This window comes from Haliotis rufescens, unplaced genomic scaffold (genome assembly GCF_023055435.1).
Source record: "Haliotis rufescens isolate VD_foot unplaced genomic scaffold, xgHalRufe1.0.p SCAF_16, whole genome shotgun sequence".
Classification (NCBI taxonomy): Eukaryota; Metazoa; Mollusca; class Gastropoda; order Lepetellida; family Haliotidae; genus Haliotis; species Haliotis rufescens.
Genome location: NW_025963846.1, coordinates 18,908,653 through 18,922,656, shown reverse-complemented (window position 1 = coordinate 18,922,656; position 14,004 = coordinate 18,908,653). Strand labels below are relative to the sequence as shown.

General features: G+C 43.0%; 1 protein-coding gene across 1 annotated transcript; it reads left to right on the top strand.

Annotated features, from left to right (window-relative positions):
• Positions 1-835: 835 nt before the first annotated feature.
• LOC124121625 (phytanoyl-CoA dioxygenase, peroxisomal-like) lies at positions 836-14,004 on the top strand. Its single transcript, XM_046484660.2, has 9 exons — positions 836-897; positions 4,193-4,305; positions 4,664-4,830; positions 5,483-5,651; positions 6,353-6,434; positions 7,060-7,241; positions 9,054-9,203; positions 10,336-10,476; positions 13,416-14,004. Exons 2-9 carry the CDS (start codon positions 4,243-4,245, stop codon positions 13,509-13,511), a joined length of 1,050 nt encoding a protein of 349 aa, XP_046340616.2. The 5' UTR covers positions 836-897; positions 4,193-4,242; the 3' UTR covers positions 13,512-14,004.

Sequence of the window (14,004 nt, the reverse complement as noted above, 5' to 3'; positions counted from 1 at the left end):
TCGAGAGCGCCACAGGTTTCTTGGCAAGACATCAAGCATCTAAACCCGTGGATGTTGAACACCAAGTTGGAGCAGCTATATGCTGGTTATATTAGGTTCTTCAGCTGAGTTCAGAACATTCGCAGTCCCTCTTCCTGAAGAGCACAATCCGGTTGCTCAACATATGTAGTTTTGCTAGGCGTTATATGACTACAGTACACTCGATATGTGGTGCAACACGTGGTGTGAGCCATAATCAATAACATAGGGAAACCCGTGAAGATCAGGGTTAGAATTGGTCTTCATCAACCCATGCTTGCCGGTGACTATGCTTTTCATTAAACAAACAAACAAACGTAAGGAAACTGGTCTACAGCCTCTCAAGAAAACAGTGTTTGTTGTTTTACGCCGCACTAAGCAATATCCCAGCTATATGACGTCTGGTACAGACTCGATTATTTACAGACCGCCGTCATATAGCTGGAATATTGCTGAGCGCGGCGTTAAACAACAAACCAACCAACCAACCAACCACCCTTAATTAACTGGTTCCCACCAACCAGTAGCTAATGAGTTAGTATAATGCCATTTGTGCTCGCTAGTAATACAACTGTGAAAGTTTACACTCGGCTAACGCAGCGGTTAATACCAAAATTATTTCGTATAAAGCAACAACGGTTTTATTCTCCAAACAGTATTGTGTTTCTTTCAATAAATCATACTGTTTTAATATCTGCTCAATAACTTAACAAATTAGTGTAGCAGATGTTTTGAAATTATTATCTCCAAAATAGGAAAAATATCAACCTGCTTAAGGTTTATGTTAATATATTCTGGCGTGTTATACGCTCCAGCACATTGTTGCGCGAGACACGAGCAGTGTTGACAACGACATCGACGACTTGCCGTAGCAGTCAGGTGAGTGAGTGAGTTTGGTTTAACAAGTTTTTCAAGAGTATATCAGTTATACCATGTCGTTGTTTCATCCAGGTGACTGAGTGGGTTTGGATTAACACGGCTGTCAACAATATATTAGTTATATCACGGCGTTGTTGCAAGCCAGATGAGTTTGGGTTATCGTGGCTTTCAAAGGTATTCCAGTTGTAGAACGACGTTGTTACGACCCAGTTGAGCAGGTGTTTGTTAACGCCACTTTCATCAATGTATCAATTATATCGTACAAGCGTAAGGGAGTCTCAGCGTTCACGTTATTTCTGATAACTAACTAACCAGATGTACCAGTAGCTTACCAATCCAACAGTATCGCTCACTGGCCAGCAGGACGGATAACCGATAGGGGTTGCAACAAATAGTAAGAAACTGTGGTCAAACCAGACCATAAAATAAACTAATTTTGTGGTCTCTGGTCAAACGAAGGTCATTCGCGTCAACAGGGCACTCACCGAGCTTCACTGCATTCTTGGCATAGTTGATTTCAAGTTGTGCCCCAAAAAGTAAAAGAACGTTTCTCACAAATATCAACTGAAGTTCCACTGATAATGAAGATAAAATGTTAAAGTGTTTATAACAGTACCCCAGTAATTCAATAAAAAACAACATTTATTACCTATTGTCAATACTTCATGAAGGAACGTAATATTTATTACCAGATATATAATATTCTCGTACCGTAGCTTCTGGTTTTACAACAGACCATCAGGCCCGTGAAAACCCGGGGTGAATATGTCTTCAGTAACCCATGCTTGCTGTAAAAGGCGACTATGCTTGTCCTAAGACTCGCTGATTTGGTTGATGCATGTCATCGATCCCAATTGCGTGGATCGATGCTCGTTGTCAATCAACAAGTGCGGCGTTAAACAACAAACAAACAACAGACCATCAACAATGCTGGACTCGCTTTCTAATTTTTCTATGTTTTTTTCTTCACTTTGCTTATGAATTTCTTGTCAAAATCCTCACTCACTCACTCACATTTGAGACCCCTGAAAATTCCGGGGTAGAATAGGTCTTCAGCAACCAATGCTTGCCGTAAAAGGCGACTATGCTTGTCGTAAAAGGCGACTAACGGGATCGGGTGGTCAGGCTCGCTGACTTGGTTGATGCATGTCATCGTTCCCAATTGCGTGGACGAGAATTGGCCATTTGATGGTTATTGAGCGATATCAGATCATGGATATGCCTGACGCTTAAGTTAAATTTCTTGGCCTAATTACCTTGTTTTGACTTTGCCAATCCGAGCAGAACATCCGACTCATATGCATAAAGAAACAGATTATCTAGAAGAGGAGCACAATTGGTGCCCATGGTGATGCCTACTTCTTGCCAAAATGCCTTTCCTCAAAATGTTATTATCAATAAGGAAGTCCAGCATTTCACATGTTGTTTTCTCAGTAAACATCAGATGATATTTGCTTTCATATTTGACAAATTGTCCTGAACCTCTGAAGAAATTATCCCGAGCCACTAAACCACTACGTCTCACAGCCTAAATACAACGTGGGGGCGGTCGGGTAGCCTTGTGGTTAAAGCGTTCGCTCGTCACGCCGAACACCCGGGTTCGATTCCCGATATGGGTACAATGTGTGAAGCCCATTTCTGGTGCCCTCTGCCGTGATATTGCTGGAATATTGCTAAAAGCGGCGTAAAACCACACTCACTCACTAAATACAACGTGCCCATAATCTAGACATATTGTAACATGTTTAGGACAAAGTCCACATCATTCAGTATTGTCCTAGAAATCTAAATATGTTTAAATAAAGTGCATATCATTGGACATTCAAGAATTTGAACATCAAAGGACTTCGAATACGAGATGGAGAGTGCCTGTTAACACAATATGTGGATGATACAGAGGTTAAACTAGAGACATCTCTCACGAATCTTTTGAAGCTAAAGTTGACACATTAAACATATTCGCTGATATTATAAAAATTAACTATGACAAATCTCAAGTAATATGGATATGTGCTAGGAAGAATAGTTCACATAGGAGTTTGCCCAGTTTCCAAATTGAGTGGAATACTGGTTTTAATCATACGTTTTAAGTTACTACCTTTTCAACAGACTTAAGTAAATGTAAATGATCTGAAGCTGTCTTGGATGAGTACACTGTTGGACATCACAAATTAAATTTAATCTTAAATGGAAAATGTTTTTCACTTCCATTTCTGTCAAAATCATATCTGTATTTGGTAATGCTTTTCCAGCTAAAATTTTCAAAGAAATCAATAACGGTTTTGGTTGGACACTGTAATTGCCTTGGTACGTTTTCACAGAAAATACAGCCTGAATCATTTGATGACTTTATTACAGAACCTATCTGTTACAACAAAAACATCACCATTGGTAAAAAAGATTATCTTCTGTTCTAATAGTTTGATTAAGGTGTCAGCCAAGTACAGTACTTTATTGACCCTGAGGAAAACTACCTATGACCTGAGCAGTTCCAATACAGTTTTGAACTTGATGTCATCTTCCTTCGTTATCAGAACTTTTTTTCCCAATTGGAGGTGAGGTGAGGTGAAATGGGGTTTAACGTCGCGTCCGAGATTATTGCACTTATATAGCGACGTGCATGCACGTGTATGTGTGTGTTTGGCTGCTGGTACCAGTCCGGACTGATGCCGATTTATAGTGATAGCACACTGAGATACCATGCCTTTTTTGACAGGGTAATTGTTAGTCTGGTGTACGGGGGCTTACGAGAAGCAACCTGATTGTTCTCATGATGTTTAGTTCGCAAACCGCGAACTAAACATTCCGTTGATGTACGTACTATACACTAACCTATATGATCACGTGTACGTTCTGTTCGCGCAATTCGCTGTGTGGAGTCGTGTTCCTAAGGCGTGCAGGGTTTGCCCTGATAATGTTCTAGGTTTGTCAGCACCCGTGCTCGTGGGAGTCAACAAAACCGTAAACTTTCCTTCCACATCAAGCTGACACGCCGTGGGGGCGGTCGGGTAGCCGAGTGGTTAAAGCGTTCGCTCATCACGCCGAAGACCCGGGTTCTATAACCGACATGGGTACAATGTGTGAAGCCCATTTCTGGCGTCCCCCGCCGTGATATTGCTGGAATATTGCTAAAAGCGGCGTTAAACCTCACTCACTCACTCACTCACAACATGAATGTATAGATATGCGACTCTCGATCGTCATGTACATACATGGTGACATTTGCTCAACCTTTCGTCAGGATCACATAGGTATTTCTCTCAACTCCTGGACTCATTTCTCTCACTGTCTGCAGTATCGCTACAGTCCGCCTCACATCCACTACACGTTTGAAACCTGGAGAGCATGGCGGACCGTCTGACGACGTTGATGAACCACATGATCCACTCAAGACCAACAAAGTCTCTCGTATCCTTACACATATAATTATGTTTAATGAAGTCAGTTAATGCATTTTAATAATGTCCAGTCAATGCATTTTAATAACGTTCAGTCAATACATTTTAAACATCAAAATGATGTATGGCCATGGGTCGTCTCTATTCGCTGTGCAGAGTTGCATCCCTTTGGCGTTCCAGAATCCTATAATCGTGGGTTCGAATCGCAGATTCGCCCTGATGATCATTTTCTATTTGTCAGCCATATCCTTAGATCAAAGTCTAAGACAATGATCACTTCGGGCTTTCCTACCATATATAGACTTAAGCTGCACGCCGTAATAACTGCAATACGGTCACTGTTACCATGGATACCTGAACATTTGTAGCAGTTTGAACCAGCGTCCCAGACCCAGGCTTATGGTGGAGAGGGGGGTAGGTTCAGGTATACCCAGGACAACCCTCGACTGACGCTTAAACAGAGACAGTTCTACGAGGAGAACGGGTACCTGGTCATCAAGAAGCTGGTGGCACAGGAGCACATAGACAAATACAGGTAACCAGTGACAAGCGTTGTAAGTTGTGCCTCCTTCTCACGATGGCGCAGATCATGGTTCATGTTTTCAGTCACGGGTTTGTCTGGCCCAGAGTATCAGTTGATGACATATGTCTCGGTTCCGTCCTTTGGTCATGGGGACTATCTCTTCGGGCTTTCCTACCACATCAAGCGGACACTCCGTGATGTAACTGGACTACTGCCAAAGGCAGTTAAACCTAATTTACTCACTCACTCTATAAGTAGGTTTAAACCTTGTCATTATATTTGTAACATACATTATTGGATGAACGAGATTCCAACAGTCCTCAAATACTCTCTGTGAAAAGGTACCATTTGGTTTGTATGTATTCAAAGTTTCATGAATAGTGAACAGATTTCGAGCTCTGGAAACAAATCACATCCCAACTGTCAAGTCCTTTTTGTTTCCTTCCAATGCGAATAAAATCTGCATAAAAAGCAAAAATCACCAGTATCTGATGATATATGTGGTCGATTTGAACGATATTTTGCGTTCTGCTGCGGAAACGAACGTGACAGACGACATGCTGGCAGCGTCATTGGGTGTGACAGTCGTAATTCTAACATTTGCAATTATCATCGCAAAGTATCTAGAAATTAACCTGTAACATCAAATGACTGTATGTTACAGGAGCAGGTTTGTGCAGATATGCAACGGTAAGGTGAGGGTGCCTGGCATATCCATCGTTCACGATGTAAGTGTCGCCAAGTCGGACTTCATTCCAAGCGAGCGCACCGTAACGAAGATTCAAGACTTCCACCAGGACAGGGAGCTGTTCAGCTACTGTCATCTTCCGAAGGTCAGAGAGTTTGAGAGTGTGGCAAACAAGATGATTATGTGACACGCTTCTTTTATAATCATATCATCAGATCAGTGTGTGTGTGTGTGTGTGTGTGTGGTGTGTGTGGTGTGTGTGTGTGTGTGTGTGTGTGTGTTGGAGTGAGGGGAGGGAGGGATCTTTTGGTAATAAAATATAAAGTGCCTTTACCTTTTGTCTTTTCAGGGAGGGTCATGCAAAAATGTACAAGGACATGGGGAGGGTCATCCAAAATTATGAAAATCATTAGGGGAGGGTCATTATTTTCAGTACATTAGTGCATAAAAAGTCTCCACCCTCTAATAAATAACCGGTCCCTTAAACGACGTGATGTTAAAATCGGAGTTATACTTACTCACTCAAAACGAAATTAATGAATACTTTGTTCCACTAACGTTTCAAAATATTTTACCCCTGGCCAGAGTAGGTCCGAAATAACCAATGCTAGTTGGAAGAAACGATTTGATGGGTCGGGTGGGCAGGTTCGGTGACCTGGTTGATCGTTCCTCGACGGCGTGAGACGTTGCTCAACAAATGAAACACTGGTTTGTCTGGTCCAGACAGGATTATTTACAGCCTGCCGTCACATAGCTAGAATACTGATACGCTAAACATCAAACTTCTGAGCATAATTATGTTTGGACATAAGACAGGGGTCACAGGATCGTGTTTGTATTTTGCAGGTGTTGGACTACACGGAGTGTTTCACCGGCCCGGACATCGTAGCTGTACACGCCATGTTCATCAACAAACTGCCGGACCCGGGTAGGTACAGCCATTTGTACTCAGTGGGCTAGCACTATATATCGGCATGAGTCCGGGCTAGTACAAGCAGCCACACACGTGGGTGCACGTGGCTATGTAAGTGCAATAACCTTTGACGCGACGTTAAACCCCATTTCACCTCACCTCAACACAACTAGTGAGGGCTATAGTGATCCCGAAAGCCTCCGTGGTCTAGTGGTAGAGCGTCCGCCCGGAGAGCGGAAGGTCCGGGGTTCGATCCCCGGCCGCGTCATACCAAAAGACGTTAAAAGATGGTACTTGTACACGTTGTTACCCTGTCTGGCGCTCGGCATTAAGGGGCTAAAACAAGGACTGGTCGGCTCGGAGTCAGTATACTGTGACTGAGTGGGGTATTCATGTTAAAACTGCGGCATGGTATCTCAGTGAGCCAGCTCTATAAATCGGCTGTTTACAGAAACATAAAGGATAACCTTATCAGAGCAACCGTGACTAAAAGTCTGTTAACGTCCCCAACGTCATGGATCATTGCGCATGCTATCAACCCCTGGTTTGCCTGGCCTAGACTCGATTATTTACAGGCCACGTGATGAAGCTGAAATATTGCTGACTGTACTGTTATTCACTCACATATTTCCTTTCTTAGGAAAGGGTACGTCCCGTCATCCAATGCACCAAGACTTGATCTACTTTCCTGTCCGACCAGCTGACCGGGTCGTGTGTTCCTGGACAGCCTTGCAGCCAGTGAACAGACAAAATGGCTGCCTTGTAGTTCTGCCCGGCAGCCACAAGGGGGAGCTGCTGGAACATGGCTACCCCGAGTGGAAGGTGTGTCGTCGGCTATGCATTTCCAACATAACAGTATTTCAGAAAATCTCAGTCATCAAGTCTAGTTGGTAATTTACGCGGTCCTGAATATCAACAGAGTACTGGTGAAATAGTATCAGTACAGGGGTCATATAATACTAATAAGCAAGATTGATACGGTTAATTCATTTTTTTTCACCCTGTCCGGTATCTGCATATATGACTCTACAGTTTAAGGCCCTTGTATTGTTTGTTATATTGCGACCGTATAGGGAGAAACCAGTCAATTTGGCTCCTATCCTCCATTATCCTGTGTACTAAACATCCATTTATTAGGAGCCATGGGGTAGCCTAGTGGTTAAAGCAGTCGCTCGTCACGCCGTAGGCCCGGGTTCGATTCTCTACATGAGTATAATGTGTGAAACCCATTTCTGTTGTCCCTCGTCGTTATATGGCTGGAATATGGCGGCATAAAACTCACTCACTCCATTTATTAAGGTAAATTCCATGGACCCTTCGGTACAATAGCTTCGTTTGGGAAGTGACGTTATTCATATTGTCAATAACTCCTCACTGAATTTCTCTCGCACTTTAGTGTAATTTGATTGGATGGCTAATTCTGGTGTCGTGTGCGGGTACTTAACATGCTCAACCTCGTCGCGAACACCTGGTGGATGATCGTGGAACCATGGGGTACCCTAGTGGTTAAAACTAGTGGCTAGTCAAGCCGAAGACCTGGGTTCTTCTCTCCACAAGGGTACAATGTGTGAAGCCCATTCCTGGTTTTGAAAGGCATTTAAAACTTTGAAGAATATGAAGACCTGACCTAAACTTCTTTATTGTTTGTATCGACGTGTTAGGGCTGTTTCCCGACCCTTCACGAGGTGAATACTGATAAAGTGCATTGAGTGAGTGAGTATGGTTTTACGCCGCTTTTAGCAATATTCCAGCAATATCACGCCGGGGGACACCAGGGCCCACTTGCACAGAACAATCTTAGTTACAATCGATCTTAGGCGGCTACAATCAACTTTACAATCACCCTACATCCATTGTACCCATGTCGGGAATCGATCCGGGTCTTCGGCGTGACGAGCGAACGCTTTAACCACTAGGCTACCCGACCGCCCCCATATATAAAGTGCATTGAGATACTATGTATACAACATAATATGCTCACAAAAGGCAGTAGGGCTGGGACGAGTCCAAATTTACTACCCGGGTTCCCAGTCCCCTATTACCCTACCCTACCTGGGTACCCACTGTAGGTCTCAGGAGATGTCTTAAAATGTCCGATTGGGAACATTTTTAGCGTAAACCTGGCAAAACGAATTTAGATACACGTAATAAACAATCCGGTCATTCATACACTGAAGTCTAATTGTGTTATATCTTTGTTCAACTATATGAAAAATTAGAAGGAATGGGTACATAGTCAGAAAGAAATGCGAACATTAGTGACTTGTAGTGTAACCATATATAGTTCCAGATCATTTTTGTCATTAAACAATATATCACGTGACTAACCACGGGTCCGGGTAGTCCTGTGGGTACCCGGGTCCTACTCAGTACCCACCCGACCCTGGTACCCGAGTAACCCGTCCCAGCCCTACAAGGTAGGATAAATTTTCAAAGATAACAATATAACAAGGAAGCCAATGCGATTAACGGGAGAGAAGCTGGAATATTGCTAAAAGCTGCGTAAAACTCAACTTACAAACTCACTTTTATTGTCAACATTATAGTGACCCGGAAGTCTATAATTTGCCTCTCCCTTTTGTTTTGTCATCTGATACTGTGACAGAGATAAATGTTGACGTTGTCACTCTGCAGGGAGGTGTGAACGTGGCCTACTTTGGTGTTAAGAACTACGACCCTAGCATCCCCCGGGTCCACCTCGAAATGGAGGCGGGGGATACTGTGTTCTTCCATCCCCTGCTCATCCACGGCTCCGGCACCAACAGCACCGAAGACTGTAGAAAGGTCGGACACGTATAAATTCCAGGAGTCGTGTGATCAGATCACGAGAAACTGCTTTTGAAATTCAACATAATGTAATACCCCTGTGGAGTAAGCGGCAGAAACAATACTCAGTACCCTATGCTGTTCGTAAGAGCCGACTAATGCTAGAACTAGGGTCCCGTTCCATAAAGCCATCTTAGCGCTAAGAGGATCGTTACGCCCATATTTTAGCATAGGCTTACAACAGTCGAAGCGCTAAGATCACTTTGTGGAACGTGTGGCCCTGGTGGTTATTTGTATCCAGTATCCGATTCTGTTCGTAAGAGCCGACTAATACTAGAACCAGGGTCCCGTTCCACAAAGCCATCTTAGCGCTAAGCGGATCTTAACGCCCATACTTTAACATAGGCTTACAACAGATTGCTTTGTGGAACGTGTGGCCCAGGTGGTTATTTGTACTCAGTACCCGATGCTGCTCGTAAGAGCCGACCTATAATACTACGACCGGGGAGCCGTTCCACAAAGCGACCTTAGCGCTGACACCCATATATTAATATTGGCTTACAACAACAGCCGTATAGCGCTAAGATCGCTTTGTAGAACGTGTGTCACGGATGGTTATATTCCAGCTATAGTACGGGGGTCTGTAAATAATCGAGTCTCGACCAGACGATCCAGTGATTGACACCATGAGCATCGATCTACACAATTGGGATACGATGACATGCATCAACCAAGTCAGCGAGACCCGGTCGCGTTAGTCGCCTATTGCATTGGTTTCTGAAGACGTATTCCAATCCGGATCTGGTCTTCACGGTGTTTAAAATGTGATGTGTGCGTACAAGAAATATTGAGCGGTTTATGGGTTATTACCCGCAAACGAACCCTACCCTAATCTACAAAGATGCCCATCTGGTTGCCTTTGAAACGCAAAAGAAATATATATTTTTTAAATCATGCACAGCAACAGGTACCAGTTCAACACATGTATGATTTTTTGTGTACAAAGTTTCGTATATATATTTTGAACAGTTTAAGATCAATGTGTTGAATGCGAACACCACCTTCACTTCTGCGTCAGAACAAAAGTGGCTGCAAACTCATGTCTCCGACCGCAAGAACTTACCGCTGGTATCTGTATCTGTTTCAACAGTCGATATCCTGTCACTTCGTCACGGGCGACATGACCTACGTTGACATTGACCCAACCGATCCTAACTACCACGTGACCAAGATGACACTCCAGGCATACCTGAATAAGACGGGGATAGATCGGGGCCTCATCTCACACCAGGTCAGACTGGGATGTCTAGACAATGGCCAGGACGTTTGTGTGGCATTTAGAAGGAGGATGTGTAACTAATGACAAGATATCATAGAATGCATGATCACAATCTCATTAAAATCAGATATTTGTTCTCGCTTCCGCTAAACAAAGATCTGAGGACATCCCATTACGGGTCACGTCAGGCCGACCTTGTGCGAACTTTGACCGACCAATGGAATGACCAATCAGAAGGCAGCTTTCTCGTGCTTTACGGTACAAATTTCAAATTGGCGACTACGCTTCGAAACATATTTTGACAAATTCTCGATTACAAATTTTAAACCTGAACAAAAAAAATTCTGGAATGGCTAATAGATGGTCTAGATTGTAAGGATTCAGTCGTTAAACCCGTAACTATCGTTCGGAATACACCATGTTAAAGTTTTCCAGATTGCATGACAAAGAAATAACATTCCGACTGTCACTTTCATAATCTGGTAAGCGACGCACTGATTTGTCGGATGAAAGGTCCTTCTGACGTGACCCCTAATGGGATGTTTTCAGATCTTTGTTTAGCGGTAGAGAGAACTAAGATCTGATTTTAATGAGATTGGCATGATCAAGACTTTTATTACAGTTTTCGCGATGTTATAATGTAGAACAATGTTACCAAGGATAGATCAGTGGTGAGTCACGACGTCAGTCCGTTGTGACGTAACTCAAAGGGTTTCCCACACCTTCTAGCCATCAATACGGTAAGGTTAGAAATAACGGAGTTAACAAGCATCGTAGGTACACTAGTACAAATGTCACTTCACGCGCTCCAGTGTATCATCTGGACGCTTACGTTGACGTCATTCGAATCTTATGGCGACGTTTATCTGTGGGAGTGAAGCTGTTCGACAATTGTGGTTTTCTAGACGGTGGTCGTCATCAGTGCATGAGGAAGGGTTAATCAAAAGGATTATGAAATATTGGGTAATGAAGTTATTATTCAACTCGCATGTACTGACTGTACGAAACTCGTGTAAATATTCATGTATGACGCTCGCACGAGAAATAAAAGAATTTTGACACTTGTTTCGTAAAATTGGTATGACACACATGCTTGTATAATAGTCTCCATACAACAACCTGTTAACTGGCGATAAGTCACCAGAAAAAAAGTATATTTGTTGGAACAAGGCAAATTAGATTGAATAATAAATAAAAGATTTGTATTGGTCTAAGCGAAGGGAGGAGACAAAGCAGACAAAAGAATACGGATAACAACTTCTTTGTTATATTGTATATACCGTTGTCAAGCAAGGCTGAATTATTGAGAATAATATAAGGTAGGTGACATGTATAATACATGAGAGGGATTTACATGAGTACGTTAACTAATAACAACAGCGAGTGAGTGAGTGAGTATGGTTATACGCCGCTTTTAGCAATATTCCAGCAATATCACGGCGGGGGACACCAGAAATGGGCTTCACACATTGTACCCATGTCGGGAATCGAACCCGGGTCTTCGGTGTGACGAGCGAACGCTTTAACCACTAGACTACCCGACCGCCCCTAATAACAACAGAAGAACACACGACGAGGAAGCCAATCAAACCGGAGAAGATTACAAGGTGGGTTGATTGGAAAAAACTAGTGCTTGATGAGTTCATGGTAGGCCTATGAGATGAAACAGCCTTGGTTTCTGTTGATAGAAGGCTTGTTGCGGCGAATCTGGAAGTTATCTTTCAGTGAAGTCACGGAGGTTCTTGGAGTGGATTTGGATGTTTCCCAGTTGATTTTGTGATTGGGGAAGTTGCTGACATGGTCCAAGATGGCTGATTTACTGTCTGATTTGATGGTTGAAGTTTTGTGCTCATTCATTTTGGTGTTGATGGGGTGGGACGTTTCACCTACATGGGATTGTCCATAGGTACAGTCAATTTCATACACTACACCTTTGGGCTCTTGAGATTGGTGTTTTTTTCTGCCGTTGGCTCTTTGTAAAGTGTTGAGGGGGGTGGAGCTGGTGAAGTAGGTGTCAATGTTGGCTTGCTGTTTGAGGAAGCGGCTGATGGCGTGGGAAGGTGTTCCTATGAAGGGGAGGGTGATGCGAAAGGGCGCTGGTTCCAGTTCATAGTCGTAGGTCTAGGTCTGGGATGGAGTATGGGGGAGGTGACTTTGTCGACGAGTTAGGGCGGGTAATTGTTGAGAGGCGTGAAGACATAACGGAGGTGCTGGCTCTCAGGCTTGAGGTCAGCAGAGGAAAGGTTGGTGCCTCGTTTTGAGACTGTGGAGGTGACTTTTGTTTGTCTGTCGTTTAACGCCGCACTCAGCAATATTACAGCTATATGACGGCGGTCTGTAAATAATCGAGTCTGGACCAGTAAACCCTCCGATTGACATCATGAGCATCGATCCACGCAATTGGGATACGATAACATGCATCAACCAAGTCAGCGAGCCTGACCACCCGATCCCGTTAGTCGCCTCTTACGACAAGCATAGTCGCCTTTCACCACAAGCATGGGTTGCTGAAGACCGGTTCTACCCCGGATCTTTACGGGTCGACTGTGAACTCTTAGTTGAAATGGGATGGTTGTATTTGAAGAAGATGTACTGATCGGTGTGGGTAGGCTTTCTGGAGACACTGGTTTGGATTCTGTTGTTCGTGTTCATTATTCAGTCTTGCTTGACAACGGTATAAGGATCTATACCAAAACGAGGCTATTACAGTACAATAAAGAAGTTGTTATTCAGAATTTGTTGATTTTTTGGTCTTCCATCAACTTTTAAGAAAAGCATTTCAAACAAAGAGAGAACAGCGAGGGGAGTTGTGTTATTCTTTACATGCCCTCGATTATCCAGTGTATGCAATATCCATTATATTATGTATCGCAATAGAATGGCCATATGGCACACTGGGTAATCGCGTAAGTGCCTGGTAACGTTAATTCTTGAACGTATTTTCTATGCAGGATCTCTGGAGGTTCAAGGTTCGACTTGTGAGAGGCAAAGATCACAACCGCCGGAACATACAAGATGACTTTCGAAAAAGAATGGCAAGACAATAACCCCTTCTTGTGCTTCTTCCACGAGAATCCGCCTCGGCCGACCCTTCTTTGTGTCTCTAATGACATTATTTCATATTCCAGCTTATGTATTTATTATATATAATACGTGCCAGGATAACATGTTAATAAAAAAAGCTGTAATCAGACATGTTACCAATCCACATACAGTAAACTACGGATATAACGAACTCAAAGGGACCCCTAATTTTAGCTCGTTATAACCGTAGTTCGTTATAAGCATATATACAACATAACAACAGCAAGTAGTCGGGACAAAAGAGTAAGTTCGCTATATCCGTCAGTTCGTTATAAGCGTGTTCCTTATAAACGTAGTTTATTCTATATAATAATTTGCCGGATACAGTGTTTCAATTTATATTTTTGTTGTTGGTGCCGTTGGTAATATCTTACGATGTTGGCATGGTGCATTTATAAGTTCATAAACGCAAAAACAAATTGAAGTCAATTCTTATGAATAAATATGTCAACAATT

Excerpts from the sequence above, each read along its gene's own strand:
- LOC124121625 (XM_046484660.2), top strand. The coding sequence starts at position 4,243 with ATGGCGGACCGTCTGACGACGTTGATGAACCACATGATCCACTCAAGA. Across the intron at positions 6,435-7,059 it reads CAACAAACTGCCGGACCCGG|GAAAGGGTACGTCCCGTCAT; the intron begins GTAGGTACAGCC and ends TTCCTTTCTTAG. Across the intron at positions 7,242-9,053 it reads ATGGCTACCCCGAGTGGAAG|GGAGGTGTGAACGTGGCCTA; the intron begins GTGTGTCGTCGG and ends GTCACTCTGCAG.